The sequence below is a fragment of the Manacus vitellinus genome, unplaced genomic scaffold (genome assembly GCF_001715985.3).
Source record: "Manacus vitellinus isolate BGI_N305 unplaced genomic scaffold, ASM171598v3 scaffold_24_pilon, whole genome shotgun sequence".
Taxonomy (NCBI): domain Eukaryota; kingdom Metazoa; phylum Chordata; class Aves; order Passeriformes; family Pipridae; genus Manacus; species Manacus vitellinus.
Genome location: NW_021939798.1, coordinates 2021865 through 2040786, shown reverse-complemented (window position 1 = coordinate 2040786; position 18922 = coordinate 2021865). Strand labels below are relative to the sequence as shown.

The 18922-nt window shown below is 44.9% G+C and overlaps 1 protein-coding gene across 4 annotated transcripts in view; it reads left to right on the top strand.

Annotated features, from left to right (window-relative positions):
- The first annotated feature begins 1750 nt into the window (after positions 1–1750).
- The window catches only part of MYH10 (myosin heavy chain 10), a 98944-nt gene continuing 81772 nt past the window's right edge, over positions 1751–18922 (top strand). For all 4 annotated transcript variants that reach the window (XM_018073217.2, XM_018073220.2, XM_018073218.2 and 1 more), the window contains exons 1-2: positions 1751–2095; positions 15020–15176. In XM_018073217.2, the coding sequence (XP_017928706.1) occupies positions 1751–2095; positions 15020–15176 (502 nt within the window). The remainder of the gene's footprint in view (positions 2096–15019; positions 15177–18922) is intronic.

Genomic DNA, 18922 nt, shown 5'->3' with positions numbered 1-18922 from the left:
TCAGCCTTTAATTCCGCGGGGGGAACGGTAATGATTGATTTTGTCGCGTTAGCTTTATTTGACCTTCAGGTTTCGCTGCCTCTCGGTGTGTGAGAACCGAGCCTGAGCTTACCTTGGATGCCTTTGGCTGTGTCACACCTGGAGCGCTCGGGACCGGCTCGGAGGTGCATTGGCACACGAGGGTGGCACCGGCGTTTCCAGGGCTTTGTTGGAACTTGGGCTGTGCTCTGGCACAGTCGCCTTTCTCGTTCGGGGTTGGAGGCTCAGCTGTTAAATCTATGGGCTTCTTGAGCCAGGTGTAGCCTTCCTTGACCAATATCTTTATTTTCATGGTGGAGGAGTCCAACTATTACTGAACGTGTCCCCTCAACGATTCCTTCTTTCTTCATGGGAATTTTCTCTCAGAGGCTCTTCTGAAATACTTTTAATGTTGAGTCATCCTATCTTGATTTGAATTAAGCTGTCTGTGGTAACCGGGCTGCTCCTCACACCTCGGAAGGGTTGGGTGACTTCACGCTTGCTTTACGTCCAAGTTGGACAGTGTAAGAAATCTCTCTGCCGTGGATGGAGACACAATTATCCTATTTAATTACATGCTCTGCCAAGGAGGGTTGGGTTGCCAGAGCACGTGCCGTGGTAGGAAAGGTGACAAATGCAGTTTGGGAAACCTCTCTGGTTTTCTTCCCAAGTTGACCTTTAGGTTACCTGGTGGAAAAAGCTGATGTAACATTCTTCAGCAGAAGAGATGTCGCGTGTGTGTGACAAACCAAGATATTTAACGTGTTACCAACCAAGATGTTTGATAGCCTGAGTATGAGGGGTCAGGCTTGACCTTTCTGCTCCTCAGGGAGTTCCAGATGAACCCTCCAGCTCCAAGAATCCTGGCTGTGACAGCAGAGCCCAGGGAAGGGGCAGGGCCCTCTCTTGGATAGAGGCAGGTAAAATGAGTGTACAGGGGCTCTTGTCAGTCAGCAGTTTTTCTTTCCCCTTCAAATTACCCGTGGAGCTGTTGGAAAATCCAGCATCAGCCCTTGCAGTGTCTTGAGCCTCGAGGTAAACTTGAGATCTGGAGACATTTTTTTTGGAATATGGTGATGTCAGCGCTCAGGACTGAGAACAGGAGCAGGCTGTGGAAATGCAGAGTCTCGTGTTTTTCAGGAAGAATATGATCAAGGTTTAGCTGCCTTAATGTCTTGCAGAAACTCCAAGTGTCCTAAGTTCTTGTCTGTAGTTGAGAATCCACATTTTAAAACACGTTCTGGTTTCTGCAGCCAGCCACCCAGGGAGCAGATTTATGGTTTTGTATCTATCTCTGCATTTTTTTTTTCACTGTTCCGTTGCAGCTGTTAGAATTCTTACTAACAAAATTCTGCTCAATTTGCTCTTCTTCCTTATCTCAGTCCAGGACACAGGGCTGTGATTTTCCTGCTTGCAGCTCTCACACGTGCTGCAGTGTCTCACTCTGACTGGTGCACACTTAGAACCAGTTCATACTGGCTTTCCTGCACTGGGTTTGGAGGATACTTTTGTCTGGCAGTTGTTTTGTGCAGGGCTGCTCTGTGAACAGGGGCTTCTCCAGACTCTGGGAGAGAGAACTGATGCTGCTTCTTCCAGGGCAGATGCAGATATTGGTGATGGATCATTTGACTGCTGTGGCACTGCGTGGGTCAGAGCCTTGTTTGTAACCTGCTCTTTGCTTTTCCCTCTCCAATCACAGGGTAACTGAGAGAGGGCACCTTCGCTTCCCACCATGGCACAGAGGTTGGGACAGGAGGATCCAGAGAGGTACCTCTTCGTGGATAGGGCTGTGATCTACAACCCTGCCACCCAGGCTGACTGGACTGCCAAAAAGTTGGTGTGGATCCCCTCGGAGCGCCACGGCTTCGAGGCAGCCAGCATCAAGGAGGAGAAGGGGGATGAGGTGCTGGTGGAACTGGCAGAGAATGGGAAGAAAGCACTAGTCAATAAAGATGATGTTCAGAAGATGAATCCTCCCAAGTTCTCTAAAGTGGAAGACATGGCAGAATTAACCTGTTTAAATGAAGCCTCTGTATTGCACAATTTAAAGGATCGCTATTACTCTGGGCTCATCTATGTAAGTACTAATTATTAGTGTCATTCTGGGTGCTAATTCAGCTGAACTGCCCTGGTTCCCATCCCTTTACTGTGTGAAACAGAGGGAATGGGTCACATCTGTGGTTTGACAGCCTAAATACTTGTGTCCCTGCCATTTACATTAGTCCAAAGCCTTTTTCCATGCTGTGTACAGGTCAAGAACTCTGTCATAAAACAAATGATATAATTCTGTGAGTGTCTTCTAGCAACAGGATGTGAAATGGCAGCTCCAGGGGCTCTGCTTGTGCTGCTCCTTGGAGCACTTGTCTCACGTGCTGAGCTGACCCAGTGAGCAGGTTGGTGTGAGCTGAGGGAGATGACAAACCCCCACTTTGCTGAACTGCTGTGTTTAGTTGCTCCTGTGAATGAGCACATGTCGTGTTTTAACTTGCTGCATATTAAAAGTGGCAATAAGAGGCCCTGCTGTTACTTAAAAGCTGAAGTTGGAGAGTGCCAGGAGTGCAAAATGTCTTTTTGGAACTGAATATCAACATAGTGGCCAGGAAAGAATGTGTTGGAGTGCTTAAAATAAACCAATAAGATAAAGCTTTTTTTTCCCAGTGGTTTTGAAGCACTAATTGAACATCTGGTTTATCACCATCTTGCCCTAGAGTTGGGAATCAGAGCACTGTTGGTGCTGTCTGACCCTGCTCCTCCCTTGGACACTGTCCCAGGTCTTTCCTGTACAGTTCAGAGCAGCTCCTGGTCTCTTGGCAAATTGATGGCACAGTGATTTGTTGGGTCAGGGAGTCATGAAAATCTACAAGAAGACTTTCTGTCCTAAAAGAAACTGGAACATCTCCTTAAATGCTTGGTTCACTTTTGAAAACACTTATCCTGAAGCTTAAATCCATTTTATTTAGTCCTGCAAGTTGACTCATTTTTCCCCTCCATCAAGGTATTAATGGAGGTATCATTTAATTTTTTGCTTGGTAATGTTTGGACTTACTAAAAATTATATGCAACTTCAAAATCCTTTGTTTTATATTTGTTCTTCTTTGTCAGCTCCCTCTGTGGGTTTATGGTTTTTGCCCTTCCAAGGCCTTAAACCAAAGTGTTTACAGCAGAGCCCAGTGAAAAATACTTCTGGAATGATTTCTGCATTAGGAAACTAATTGGATAATAAGTAGGGACTGGATTGAAAACTAAAAGTAAACAAGGTTGATAGGTCAAAAGTTTTCAGTCTGTGTATCAATGCTAATGATGGCTGTTATGAAATTCATTACAGCTCTTATAACCCTATTTCATTGTGAAGGTTAAAAGCTGAGGGCCTTAAATGTCACAGCAAACTCTAGTCCAAGGACTGCACAGAGTAAACACAGCCAGAAATGGCTCTGGAGGATGTGTGAGAACCTGTCACTGTACACACACACAGGGGATCCAGGGCTGTGTTACTCTGGGTGGCTGACAAACCTCCCTTTCTGAAGGACTGGCTGATCACATAGGTGGAATTTGTGGTACTCTGCAGGTGATATACCTTTTTTTTTTTTTTTCCTTCCCCACCACTTCCCAGAGGTACTCCCTGCTTTCATTCTTTCCCTGTTGAGGCAGACTCTGAAACTTGGTTCTTGGCCTTGTGATGCTGCTGCCACAGAGGGGGATTAGTGCATCTGGCCTCTCTGCCCCCAGGCTGGAAGGAGTTGGTTGGGATTGAGGAGCTCATGGGTTTGTTGGCCTTTACTGGAAGGCTGAATTACAGGGACATTGCTGGAGGATGCTGCTGGTACCAAGAGTAATGGCTCAGTGCAGCTGGAATAATGGCTACTTGTCTGCAGTTAAAGCTCAGCTTAGTTTTTGGAGGTGGGGGAAAGAGCAGTGGTGAGAAGTGTTGGAGTAAAGGCTGCATGCTGCACAGATCCACAGACCATAGAGAAACTTCCTCAAGAGCTCAAGCTGGGGGTGTTTTTAGTGTAGTTCTGTCAGGGATTGCTAAACCCCAGGAATGTGGCACTGCCATTGCTGCTGGCACAGCCCAGAGCCATGGCCTGCAATTCCTGCTGATGTTTGCCTGGTGTAAGGAAAAGAGCCAAAGTTAACTGAGCTGAAGTCAGTTCTGGTGGTTTGGCCACGACATGAGCTGGTTAAAGGTATGTTTTGATTTCCACATAGTACTCCCGTAATAACCAAACTGAAATCTTACATTTTGGTGCTGGTCTCGGGCAGCTGAGGTGGAGGTGGAGAATCTGATTTAAATTTGCCAAAAGGCAGAGTGCAGTGTTGCCTTTCTAGGAAGTAGCAGGTGAAAGAGTGTCAACTGAAGTAGTCCCATTTCCTTTCAATCCCTAGAAAGGAAACATCCAGTTGAGGGAATTGGCTGGTGGGCCCAGTCATCTGTCTGTAATCTGCTGCTCCAGGGTGACTCTGCTGGAGGAACAGGGAGGCTGACTAAAGCTGGCTGGTGACCTGGGCAGTGATGCTCATTCCACCACCAAGAGTTTCATGTGACATCCAAGTAGGGATGGCCAGGAGCTTCTGGAACTTCTACCACCTCCCAGGCCTGCCAAGTGACCCGAGCTGGGGCTCTGAGTCTCGTTACTGGGCCGTGGGAGATGAGCACAAATGGAGAACGTGGAGGATCAGTGGCTTGGAAAAACGTATCAGTGCTTGGTCCTGTCTTTTTGTGCTCTGTTCATGACAGCACAGGAGATGTAAAGGCAGCAGGACTTGTATAAGAACTGCTGGGAAGGATGGTTGTGTGTAAACTGCAGTGATCCCAGTTTTGCTTTGGAGATGAAATAATTTCTTGCTCCACTTTTACCATTGCCTGTTCTGTTGCTTGCCACAAGATTTGAGTGTAACAAGAATGTTATAAACATTCTTTCCTAGAGAAGCTGTATTACCTTTGCAGCAAATCCTTTTGAATATATATATATATATTCTCTCCCCATATATATTTTAATCTCTGAGAATGGGTAAATCTGTCATTATGACTTTGTGCACTTGGACTTTTCTCCTTAACCTGTCAGTGGATCTGAGTCCTTGAGATCTCTGCTCGTTTGAGGCTTGGTTTTCATCAAGCACGAAGTGCTGGTTCTGTGAAGGTGCAGCCACCTACAGCAGGTGTTTTGTTTGTTTTCTCATTACTTTTACCTTGGCTGTGAGTTTTCACTCTTTGTTGTGTTTCATAGCTGAACTCTCCCAAATCTTGAGCTTTTCTAGGGGTATCAGCATTTCTTATGAATCCTTTGAGCCACTAATGCTCTGAATTGGTCTCATATCTTACTGGAGTGGCAGCTTCTTGTGTATTTTGGTTACTGCATATGCCTGTGAACTGTTGATTCTTCAGCTTCATGTAAAACTGGACTGTTCTGCCTGCCCTGCTTTGGAGTGGCCAACTTTTATCCTGGCTTCAGCCTGTGTTTGGTGATATCCTTCAGCTGTAGATCAGGAACTGGGGGTAGTTCATTGGAAGGGCACTCAGGAGGAATTCCCAGAGGGTTTAGGAGGTCCTTTGAAGATTTGGAATAAACATGATTTTGCTCAGACTGGTTTTGTGGCAGTTGTTGAATATGCCATGATAAGCTGAGTTCCAGATCCCTTTCTGGGGGTGTTGCTTTAAGAGAGGAGTCTAGTTCTAGTCAGAAGTTTTAGGTCACCGAGGGCTGAGTGAGGAAACATCTCTCTTTGTACAAGATCTGCATGTAAAATGCCACTGTGGAGGCTTCTAGGTAGATTTTGATTTCTACTTAAGTCAGCAAAATATGATCTCATGGGTGGGGAATAATCTTTGACTCAGACAATGAAATGGAGAAATGAAATCCCCTGGAAGGAGTGGATGTTAGGAGTCCCTCAGCCTTGGAGGCTACTGAGTTTCAAGACCCACCCCCCCCTTGACTTAATGCTTTGTCACAAGCTGTGATAAGACAAGATTGCTGCTCCAGTAATTCTCCCTGTCAGTGCTTCAGGAGCTTTGGGGGTTTTCATGAACCAGCTTCCAAGCTCTTCCTGGTCCAATGTGGCCTTTGAGTGTGGGAACTCCCGGGCTGGGGTTTCCAGCCTGCTGTGCTGGGAGCTGGGGGGGCTCAGAGCAGCTCTGCTGGGGCTCACAGGTCTGTGAGGGGGGGGCTGAGCCAAAGCTGCCTCCTTCAGCTGCAATCCTGGCAAAAGGGAGATGCTTCAGATGGGTCTCTGCTGTTGGTGGGAAGGGTTGGGAAGTGGCAGAGGAGATAAGAAGGAGGATTTAGTCTGAAAATAGAGTGCCAGGAGGACAGATGCTGCACTTGGCAATAGGCAGGGGAGATACTTGGGTGCTTTGGAGAGCTACAAATCAGGTCTGAGAGCTGCTAAGGAGTTTTTGGTGTAGGAAGAGGTGTTTTCTCCATCTCGATACCTTTGCACTTCAATATTAACAATGTATTTATTGGCTTCAGTCTATTCAGAAAAGCAAAGCTCATGTACAGGCATGTCAGTTATGTTCAAAATGAAGTTTTTACTCAAAGTTTACTGCCTAATTTGACTCATGGCTGATCTGAAGGAAAGAATGATGTCAATAATTTTTAAAAATATATTTAAGTAGTTTTTTACCATTTTGTTTGTGAGGGACTGTCTGGTTTGTGTGCAGCTTGAGAGTCCTCTTCTTTCACTTCAGAGCAAGATGATTCTCTTTTCTTTTTGAATGTAATTTTGACATAGACTGTTCCTCTTCTAGAGCTGCAAGAAGCAAAGTTGTTCCTATTCACTCTGTTATTTCAATGCTTTGTTAGGCAGCATTCTGAATTTTGAATTTCTAAGTCATGAAACATTAGACTGGTTTGGGTTGGAAGGCACCTTAAAGCTCATTTCTTTCCAACCTCTTGCCATGGTCAGGGTCACCCTCCACTAGTCCAGGTGGCTCAGAGGCCCCATCCAACCTGGCTATTAAAAAAGCCCATGAAAAGCATTTTTTTTTTTTTTAAATCAAAATACAGGTAGTGGATCAGGAATGTAAATACACCTCATTTCTGCTTAAATGGAAAGCAGCTTGTTCTTGGTACTGCAGACCCTGGCTGGAATTGGAATGAACAAGCTGATGGCTGTTAACACTGCTAAGGCAGGGCTGGGTGACACTTTTCCCAGCAATTCAAAGCTCTGCTTGTGGTCAGCACCTCTTTTGATGGCAAGAAAGACCCTTCCATTCCACTTTTAAAGTGTATTTTAAATTGAAAAACCATGAACTTATGAATATCTTGTTAACAGAAGTATTTTGGCAAACCCAGATGGGTGCTCTGGCACACACTGGCAGGGTGGATCCTGTGCAGGTTTGACACAAGGTACTGATTTTCCAGAGGAATCTAACATCCAAATTGCAGATGGCTGTATTTTAATGGGCTGACTGGTAAGTGCAGGTGAAATGTCTGAAAAGTTCTGGGATACACAACATTTTGCCCACTCAATGGGTCTATAAACATTTGAGTTTGATGATCTTTTCAAATTGAAAGATTATCTGGGAGGCTCAGAAGTCTCTTGTACAGTCAGAAGTTCCCACTCCTGTACCCACTGCAGCAGGATGGGATGAAGGAATTGCTCACTCAGATGTGGGGTGTAATTAAGCCACAGTAAAAACTAAGATATTTAAAATCCAGTGGGCTTTATAAAAACCTATTTAAAAAAATGTTACCGTTGCCACACATCTGTTGTAGGCCCGGCTTTCCTGGAGGAAGTCCCTTGCCCACAGCTGATGGTGTGGCTTTCTGATACCCCCATAAATCATTGGAACTGCTCCTTAACTACTTCCTGACCTCATTCAGTCAGGAGGATTCAAATGAGCAGAATTTCTCAACCCCTGGACTTGTGTTCCCCTGCCTCAGTCTCCAGGTGGCCTCTGGCACGTGTGAGTGGGGTGGGATGTTGGGGAGCCCATGACCTGACTCTGGATGCTCAGGTGGAGAGTTGGAGCTGGGGACATGGACCTGAGACGTGTGGGCTGTAGGGGAGGTCGAGTTAGAGCTGACTAGTTGTGCTGCTCCTTGGGGAAGGATAAAAAGCTGGTGAAGCCCCTTGAGGAAAGGGTTACATTCAGCTCCAAACTCCAGTGAACTGTGCATTATCTTACCTGCCTGCTCCTCCACGTTTAATTTTTTACAGAAACTTTGGGAAAAGGGTTTTGAAGCTGTTTCTGTGAGGCTGAGAGCTCCTGGAACCCTCCTGCTGGTTCCTGCTCTCCTTGCAGATGACTGCTGGGTTTTTCTTTCCACCAGTGAAGAGGAAAACGTGCTCACTATAGTGCAAGTTAAAATACTTCAGCAGGTATTTTTCTGATAATTGCAAGTGTTACCTCTGTAATTGGCCTGCAATCCTTTCTTTCAATTTTAATGTACTTTCCATTTTACTGGAGCAGAAGAGGGAAGAATGAGAAATATGCCACAGTCCCCAGTTCCAGAGCCTGCTGTGGGTGGGAGCTCTGGTAACACTGCACTTGTCTATAAGCTATTCCTTCTGTTAAGCTGCTGCCTCCTGTGAGGCCAGAGTGTAACCTAGAACAATCTGTGGTATTACATAAGCTTCTGTGTTCTAATTGCTTTAATTTTCCTGCTGGTCCAGTTGGGAATGTTTCACGTTACTGAGCGTCAAAGATGGGTATTAAAAGAAAACTACAAGAAATAGAGTTTGTTGCTTGATTCCATCTTTTCCTTGACACAGACCAGTTGCTGGATCTAATGCCCAGCATGTGGCAGAAGAAATGCTGGGCTTCACACTGGAAGTGTTGCTTTGACACAAGAACTTGTTTTCACATTGACTCTTGATTTTTGGAAGACTCATAAGTGTGATTAAGTTGGAGGAGCTCTTTGCAGGGTTTCAGTTTGTTAGAAATGTCAGAGGGACTGAAGGGAAATCAGTCAATTCCCTCCTTGCCCTGAGGCAAGCAGAGCTGTGAAAAAGTGCATGTTCTTGTCAAATATTCAGTTTCTGTAAAAACAGGTAGCTTAACAGCCTGGAAAGGAGCAGCAGTTTGGGTTCTGGACTCCTGTTGAAGTGCTCAGTGGAATGCTTTGTGCTGCAGGACAAGCTGTGTGCCTGCACCAGAACTCATGGTAGCCTGTGTAAAGCTGTTTGTAGAGCAGTCAAGCTCCAACATGCAGCTGTACAGGAGCCCTGTGAAAGGATATTAATACTCCTCTGGCCCTGGTGCAACCTCAGATCATGTTTTAGCTCTGAGCAGTTGCTGTGGCTGAGGCCGTTCTGTCTGAGTGGCTGTGACCCTGAGCCTGTCTGGGAGAGCTGGAGAGCTCACTGAGCAGGGTGGAACCTGCACTGCTGATCCACTGTGGGGTTTTCTCCTTTGAACACATCTCCTGACAGCTGTCAGTGTGAAAATACAGCACTGGTGAGCCTCTGTTCAGCTCCAGCTGCAGAGACTATCTCCAGACAAGTCATCCACAGCATGGGCTGGGCTTTGTCATGAATAGCTGGTGTATGTGTTGTGCTCCTTCCCTTTCTCACTCTCTTCCTCAGTTTTCCTGAGGAACAGTGGCTCTTGTCCCCCAGCCTCTCTGACCTGAGGTTCCCACTACTCCACAGGGGATTCCTTACCCTTGATTCCAACTTTGTGGGTACTGTTGTTTGTTGTGGTTGTTTATTTTTTGTTTTAATCCAGCAGTTTGGGCTTGTACAGAGATGCCTGGGTTATTTTCTAGGTTCTTATCTTGGCTGTGCCCTGGCCAGGGAGGCTGGGGGTGGTGGCTGGGGGCTGCTCCTGCCCTGAGGGGTAGCTGGGTTGGAGCTGGGCAGGGGCAGAGAACATGTCCCACCCCAGGGCACCACCTCACCTTTCTCCTCCCTGAGACTGAAGAGCTGCCTGCCCTGCTTTGAGGCTTGAATTTAAGACTGGATAACTTTAGGAGAAAAGGTTCTACATGGGAAAACCATGTCCAGCTCAGAGAACTCAGCAGGTCCTGGAGTGTGGGATGGGGGTCTGTAACCTCAGGAAGGGAAGCCAGGCAAGAAAATGCTACAATGAGGCAATTTATCAACCTGGAGAATGTGCTCCACTCCAGTAGTTATGGGATACTGCTTAAAACATGTAATGCTTGCTAGGCTGGAAACTGCTGGTTTCTATTTCAGGTAATAATGAGAGATGTGTAGATGTTTACTTACTTCAACTTAATTATTGATGTAGTAATAGAGTGAATCTGTCAGATTTTATATCTGAAGAACTGGAGATAAATGTTGAGCCTGCATGCTCAGGTGATGCAAACTGATTGTTACAAATTCCAAAACTTTACCTGCATCTTTCTAATGTGGTGCTTTAAAGGGCCTTTTGATGTTGTGACAGAAGAAACCAAGCTAACAGTCATAACAGCATGTTCCTGGATCCAGGAACTGCAAAACTGAGCTGTTAATCCAAGGAATTGTCCCAGGCTTTTGACCCTTAACACCTCCATCTGTGTCTGCACAGGGAAGGTGTGATATGGTTTTAAGGGAAGACAGGCCAGGAAAGCCCACACTCTGGATTTAGAGCCTGAGCTCCCACGTGCTTTCACCTGGGAATCACACACTCTGCTTGCCAGTTGTTCATTTGATGCACCTCTCTCAGGCTGTGGGAATAAAATGGAGTTTTCAAACAGGCCAGGCCAGGAACCTGAACTCTGCAGTCTGGGACAGCTCACCAAAACCCATATTACTCAATGATAAACTACTGGATAAAGGCTGTAAGCATCTGGAAACCTTCAAACTCCACACTTAGTGTCCTGAGGGAGATCTTGTGTACCAAACCTCTGTCAGAGCACTCCTTTACTGTTTGTCTCTGGAGCCTTGCCTGGAGTTTGCATTCACAGAGTCACAGGATGTTCTGAGTTGGAAGGGACCCACAGGGATCATGGCATTCAGCTCTGAAGTGAATGGCCCACGAGAGGATCAAACCCACACCGTGGTGTTTTAGCATCATGCTCTGACCAGCTGAGCTCATCCCAGGTTATTCCATGTGCTGTTGCTGTTGGTTGATCCTGCCTGCAGCCTGGTCCTGGCTAAAGCAGGAATGTGTGTTTCAAGCAACCAGCTTGTTCCCAGCTGATCCCATGAGCTCAAGGTGAATCAGCACCTTTACTTGCCTCTCAGTTCTTAATATACCTGTCAGCTGAAAAATGAATGAAGTCTGGTTCTTCCTCCAGTCTGGGTGGTTACTGGAGCTTGTCAGTGCTGATCCCAGCTCTAATTCCCATCAGACACTTCCATCAGAGTCCATGTACTGCAGCATAGTATTCATTAAACAGAGTGTCCATTTATTTAAGCAGGTGTGCAAGTTCTGATAATTCTTCCCATGGCTGCTCACCAGGAAGCTTTATGAGGGGTGTAAAACAATCTCAGCCTACTTTTCATGTGTTCAGTTTGCATGCAAAAAGCCCTTGCCTCCAATCTGCTGCCTTGGGTACAGTTGATGTACTGTGAGACTTGCAGTTATAAAATAGCTCTATAAGATTTTTGTACCATTTACCTCCCTCCCAGTTAAATTTGGCTCAATAAAACCATCTCTTCTGTGTTTCTCTGCCTGCCAAGCCCTGAACACAGCCCTCCAATATGTTCAGACGTTGCTTTCTGCAATAGATGATGGTCAGGAAATTTGGGAGCTGTGTGGGAAAGCTCAGCTCCATCTTCCTTTCAATAAATTAGGGCTGTGCAGTGTGGTGGTGTTTTGGAGAAAGTGTGATTTTTAAACTTTGCAGGGAGAATGAACTGGGTGGCAACTGAAGGGAGTCAAGGTGTTGGAGTTCAGGGTGCTGTGTGTGAGGAGCTGTGTCGTGGCACAGACTGAATGGTCTGGGATAAAAGCCACTCCTTTAGGTTTAGTTTCAAATAATGAACCCCAGCACTGGTGAAAGGTAGAATTTTGTGCTTCATAAGGTCTAATTTGTCCCTGTTCAATATAGAGCCTCTTAAATTAACCTTTTTCATTTGCCCAGGACATTTGCTGGTCTTCTCTAGATTGACAGAGTTTTGTTGGCATCGTTGGGCTTTGCTTATTCTGGTCGTTCCAGGTTCACAGGTCCATCCCATTCCTGCTTCAGGAGAGAGTCTGGAAAGGCTCCCAGGTTAGGGATCATCCATACAGGTCTGAAGGATTGTTAATTTTATTTTTATAAATTACTCGTTCTTTGTGTAGCTGAATAGTAACATTTACTCTGTGTCTGTGCTGGGGAAATAAAAGGTGCCAAAGTAACTGGGGGGAAGAGAGAAGGATCATTTTCAAGCAGCTGTTCTAGCCTAACACTTAAGGGTTTTTTCTTTAATTACTTATCAGTTTATTCATGTCAGGGGAAGGGCAGTGATTTTAGGTATAAAACAACAGCTTTCTGTTGGGAACATAAAAGGCCAAAAGAGGTGGTAAAAGTTTTGGATGAATTTGCAGAGCAATAGAGTATTGCTTTTGAAAGAGTGACTGTAATGTAGCTGGTAATTCAACACCACCCTTAGAGCTTAACCAGTCACTGGTTTGGGAGTTGCTGTCCTTGGTAAGATGAGGAACAGGTAAATTGGAAGTCTGTGAAGCTGGGTGGGTGAAAACCAGAGCAGGCTCAGGAGTGCTGGCTGGGAGTCCAGAATCATCCCAGAGGCATCTGCTGGACTCTGCACACGTTGGTGCCATTACACTGGTCAGGGCTGTGTGGGACAGGTCTGAAGTGGACTCTGGCTGTGGGGATTCCTTTGTCTGGAGCAGATCTCCCCCAGTAACTCAGTGTGTCGTGGGCTGTGGCTGCCCTGCAGGAGCACAGTGGAGGTGCTGCTCAGTGATCCTGAGCTGGGCTCAGTGGACATGTGCCTTTTTCCTGGTTAGCCATATTTGAAGACTAGACTGGAAACCAGGCTTGTGGTAGTTCTTGATGCCTCTGTGTCACCAGGAGTGATGACAGAGGTGTGGGTGACCTCAGCTGAGCACAGGGAAGTTGGCTGGCCAGGAATGGAGGTCCAGTGCTCATCAGTTAATTGGCTCCTTGGCTGGTTGTACCACGCTGTGAAAATAACTGTCCTGCCTTCCCTCTCCCTTTCAATATCACCAGTGATGAGGAATAAGTTTGGGCAGGGAACTGATTATTACCAACCCTTTTTTTTTGAAGTTTGTCTTCAGTTATATCCAGCTTGCTCATTACTGCAAAGGGGCTGATGGTGGCAAGAGGGACAGGGGTAGGACCATGTGGTTGGAAAGGAACTGCTCACTTGCCAACAGCCCCATGTTATGTTGAGTTAATAACTGATAAGTTGCTCTTTATGCTTGGATCAGTTGACCTGATAACATCTGTGTCCTTTCTCTTGGGAAATAAATACCATTTTAGATGGTAAGGCCCTGCAGTGCTTATCATCCAGCAGATCTACCCAAAGCACAGGGAGTATTTTCCTGTAAGGACATAAAATGTCCCTATGTCAGGACATCTGGCATAAACCCAAGTTCTTTTTCTTTGCTGATGGTGCTCCTGGCTCAGTTCAGAGATCACCTTCTGTTTGTCTTTCCAGAATCCCTTTTAGGTGCAGAAAGAACAGGGCATCATTTCCTTCAACTAAAATCTTTTATTCTTAAAAAAAAAAAGGCAGATCAGAACTTTCAGCTACTGTGATGATACAAATGTAGCAGAAATACTTTTTAAAATTGACTAATATTATAAAAATCATGAGTTACCTGCTCAGTATTCTGGGCTCTGAAGAGCTGTTAATGCTCTCTGCTTCTCCTCCATTCCTTCTCTCCTCCATTCCTTCTCTCCTCTCAACCTGCAAAGGTAAGAAGCATGTTTTCCTGACATTTTCAAAGATCCCTCCTATTTCTGTCAAACCTGGTCTCTCCTGCCCACGTTCCTGAGCTGGGAGCTGCACTGACCAAAAAGAACACACTGTCAAAGCAGGTGATGAGGTTAACAGTGAATGGAGAGATTTTGCTTTCTTTAGAGCCCTCAGTTTTAGTTGCTGCTGGAAAGGCAGAGCCATCCAGATGCCTTGGATTAGGGGAACTCCCTGGGTGAGCTCTGCTGTGTGCAGGGTGTCTGTCTGGGAGCTCAGCCTTTGATCCCGAGCCAGACCCTGCTGGTCTGTCCCTCCCACAGAACCGAGTGTCAGTGGCTGCCTCTGTGAGTTCTTCTGCCATGGCTGTTCCTGTGATAACTTCCTTATAACTAACTTGTGTGGAGCACAGCTGGAGCTGTTCTGGAGGAGGTGATACTTGGATCACAGGGAAGTGTGGCCCTATGGGCATCTCTTCAGTGTGGGCTCGATTCTGTAGCACTTGAGGCGTGTTTTGATTCAAAAAAATGCCTCAATGAGAGTCAGTGGAATCAGCAGTGTACAGTCTGTGCTGGGTGCCTGGATATTCTGGGAGTCCTGGTACTTGTGTGGAGTGTCAGCTCTGAAGGCAGGCTGTGAGCTGTCTGCAGTGCCAGCTGCCAGGCTGTCCATCAGCTGGGCTGGGATGGGGAGGGAATGACCCCCCCTGTGGGATTGGAAGGGCTGATGAGCAGGAAAGACATACAGATATGAGACAATAACAGCACAGCAGGAACAGAGGTGGTTTGAAATAGGCTTTTCCCTCATTCAGATTATTTAATAGAGCAGTGGAGATTATCAGTTCCTTCAAAAATGAAAATACCCTGGAATGCACATTTTACCGAAGGAGTTGAACATCAAAAGGTGTCCATAAACCCTGAAACCTGGCAAACGGGAGGGAGATTTAAATGTCTGTGGGAAAGAGATCAGATGCTCCTCTTCAAATTTACCTACGCTTATTATCTTTAAATTACTTTTTATGCAGGTAATTAAAGAGCCTTTTAAGAGAACTAGAAACTAATAATTTGAATATAGCATGCACTTTGAGTTGCTCTACAAAAAGGACCTCAATTTTGTTTTAAGATAAATATTACAGAACCTGTGAAAAAAGCTTTTTTGTTCTTTATGACTCTATTTCAATACTGTTTACTAACAGAAATGTATGTGTTTGTTTTTTTTTCCCCAGACCTATTCAGGGCTGTTCTGTGTAGTTATAAATCCTTACAAGAACCTCCCGATTTATTCAGAAAACATTATTGAGATGTACCGAGGGAAGAAGCGCCATGAGATGCCACCGCACATCTATGCGATCTCCGAGTCTGCCTACAGGTGCATGCTGCAAGGTAAGGGCCAGCTAATTGGTGCTTAACACTTAATTGGCAACTCTTTAACGATCCTACAACCCTTATCCAGCTACACAGTAATTTCTAACACAATCAGAATCTTTTTTAGTGCTTAAAGGGAGGGGGAGAAAACCGTCTTTGTGTGACTCGCTGGGGCACAGCAGCAAAGGGACACCGACTGGGCTCTGGAAGTTGTAGCTGAAATACTTTGTTCTTAAAAAAAGAAGGGTTAAGACTCATGTCAAAAGATGTGAGTGCACTGGCTTTGGATGAAGGAAGAGTGAAAGAAGTGTGATTGAAAAGGGAGAGCTGTAGAAGTGTTGTTTTGGCAGCTGACAATCTGAAGTGACAATGGAACAACAGTGTGTTTGAGTTCAAAAAGAGGTCGAGGAAATGCTTAACCTTGAAGGAGGTTTTTTTCCTCCAAACTAATATGTGTCCTGTCTGTAGTAAAATAGAGAGTGAGTTAGTGGGGGGCTCATGCTTTGAATTTTGGCTTTAATTTTGTGCTGGACAAACATGAAAACTGAATCTGACACGATCTAAATCTGTTGAAACAAACACATGTCGAACTTGCAGAGTTGCACTTCTGACATAGTATTTTGGAAACACAGCTCATACTATCCAATACTGATTCCTTTTAGGGGCCTGTTTGCAGATGTGGGAACACCAGCCTGTTGTATGTAGAAAAGTGTGTGTAAAGAGACAGGTCTGTGTTTTCTGCTGTAGGTGTAGATGGTCTGGAAGGAAGGTAAAAGCTGTTTGACCTAGTTCACACAAACTGAGAAAAAGCTGTTTCTGCTACCAGGTTAACCAACCACTTAAATGTTAATCTTCTTTTTTAAAAGCAGTTTATGCCTTTAAATAAGTCACATCAGTCTTTGTTTCTTCAGTTGTGACTTTGTCTCTGGGGCTGCTTAATAATAAACTGCAGGTTGCCAAGTGCTCTTTCACCCCAGGAGAGCTGGGCTGTCACAGTGGGGTGATGCAGGGACAGGCAGCAAATTGGGGCCACCAAGAGTTGTCCTGCTTCCCAGTGGATATTTGGGACTCTGTTTTCACATGTATTTGTGAAAGAAAAACTCTGACCTCTTGACAGGAACAGCTCTAACAGCTCAGGTCAGAGGACCCCTAACAACGACTCTATGTGGAAGAATAGAGCAAACCTTAAGATTATTTTATTGTAGCAGTCTCAAATGGTTTGTGGATAAGGGCCTCCCTCTCTGAAAGCACAGTATCTCTTGAAATTATCTCAAGAACGTTTGAGAAGTTCTTGAGACAAATGTCCTCTAAAAAAGTAAGTCAATGTCAGTAGTTCCCACACTGCAGGTGCTCTATATATTTGCTCACATACTGCTGGTACTGATTCGTGTCTCTGGGGATCTTGCTACATGGACAGATGCTCCTATTTTTGGAAGATGGAATTAAAAAAAAATTGACATAGTGGTATATGTTTGGTTACAGTCCTCTTTTCTTTCCTTACTCGTGCATGGAGGTTTATATTTCGTATCAAATCTTTGTCTGTGTTTGCTTTCTTTTTGATCTTGATAGTCTGAATTCTTTTAATTTGAAAGAATGAAGGCATAGATTGAAATAAGAACAGATGAAACCCATGCAATGAGATCCATTCATTAGGGAATAACTTGTTTAAACTTACCTAAATCTGTATTTCTAGTGCCCTTCACCTGTATGGAGCTACTCCCTGTTTATTTTAGGGAGTGTTTGCAGGAGCCCCTGGACTTCTCACTGATGGTTTGTGTCCACAGTTGCATTGCAAGGATAAGTTCAAACTCTGGAACAGACACAAATGATGGGTTGTGGTGAGGGTGACTGGTGTTTGGATCAGGTGGGGTGAGTGGAGAGCCCTGGCACTGACCCTGCTCCAGGCTGGTCCCTCTGTGCTTCCAGAGCCTCTGGATGGGCCCTGATGTAGAGAGAGACACTTGGGCACATCAGGGAACTGAATGGAAATCTCCATATAAATAAAACTTGCAATTAAAACAAGTGAGGTTTTCTAGTCATCAGAGCACCAAATAATGCTTGTCTTAACAGTAGCAGGTTTTCTAAAATATACGTAAGAATTTTGTTTCAGGGAACATCTTGGATATCTGAAGTGCCTTTGATAGTCTCAGCTTTGCTGTGGGTTGTGACCTCACCATTAGTATCTGTGACAGGGTAAGAATTCTGTTGCCCATAAGCTGCCAAACAATGCATATTTCTGTGTGTTGGTAAGACAGCACTTTTTGAAATACATTCTTGCTCATGTAAACACAAATACAGTGTCTTCTGTTGCAAATGACCACTGGGAACAGTCCCATGAAAGCTCCTCTGAGATACTGGTTCCTAGTTTTTCCTGAAGTTTGCTGAGTACTTATAGCTTTATATGTTTACTCTTAAGCACATCACATTATTCCACTTATTTTCTGATCAGCAGTGGCAACCCAAGGTCAGCTGCTGAGGGTAAGGAGAGATGGGTTTTCCCTGCCAGCCAAGTAACTAACATGATGTACAAAATGTCTTTAATCCTCTAACTGCCTTATGTTTTACCAGGCATTCAGTCTCTAACGAAACAGCAAAGGTGGATCAGAAACTTTTGGCTGGTAGAAATAGGTCTCAGTACCAAGAAGTATCTGGATTAATCAAAATGCTTCAGATTAAATCATCAGAGATCTCTGCAAGCATTTATTTGCAGTGCAATCCTTGATCAAAATGCTTTTCCTGATAAGTTACTGACACATATTTATAAAACTGTTCTACAGTTCTTATCTGTGTTTGTAGCTGCTTTGGGAGATAGAGATGGGCTGGTAAAGAGAGGGGTGGGGGAGATGAGTTTTTCCAAGTCATGTGTTGCTGTTGCAGTACATTCATAGGCTGCTTTTGATATGGATGACTTGTGTTTCCAGTACTTGACATCTGAAGTTTAATTATTAGGATTCAAACCTGAAGTTGAAACCATAGGAATGCAATTCCTTTGGATAATACGACCTTACCCTTATAGAAATATCTTGGCCACTAATTTGGATTAATGAAAGTGGTTGGCTGGATTTTCCTGGCTGGTTCAGTGGTGTTTTCTTCAGTATAATCATGTTTACTTTCCTTGCAGCTAATCACAAACTACTCATTTTCTGGGTGTTTGTGAGCTTTGTTTACAGTGATTAACAGGATACCTGGACCAGAGCTGTGACTCAGAGCAATCTGATTTCTTAAAAGACAATTTTTCTGTGCAGAGAATTGGGCTCAGTGAGTAAAGTTTCACTCAGTGTCTTGATGATTTTATGTATTTAATTCAGAGCATGGATGGTCACAGCTCAACTTCCAGTTTCTGCTAATAAATAAAATAATATTTGTGTTTAAACAGGAAAATGGAGATTTCTGTTTAGATTATGAAAGAAAGGTTTTTTGGTGAGCAGAAACTACTGATCTCAATAGTTACTCCTTGTCTTAAACATTGCTGGAAACACTCCATTTTGTTAAACTGGGGGTATAAATGGATCCCTGCCCTTCTGCTCTCTGGTAGGAAAAGCCTGTAGGGAAACATTGTGAACTGCCAGCCATCAAACCCTGCTCTGTTCTTGGCCCCTCAAAGAGTTTCCTGTCTGGGGGCACCTCTGGCCCCTCGGGCTGCCCAGGTCAGACCTCCCCCTGCCCTCTGGGGAGGGGAACAATGGGCTGGAAATCAGGTTCAGGGCTTGTCAGACACGGAGGGCGAAGGGGCAGAGCTCTGAGCAGAGAACAGTCCAAGGAGC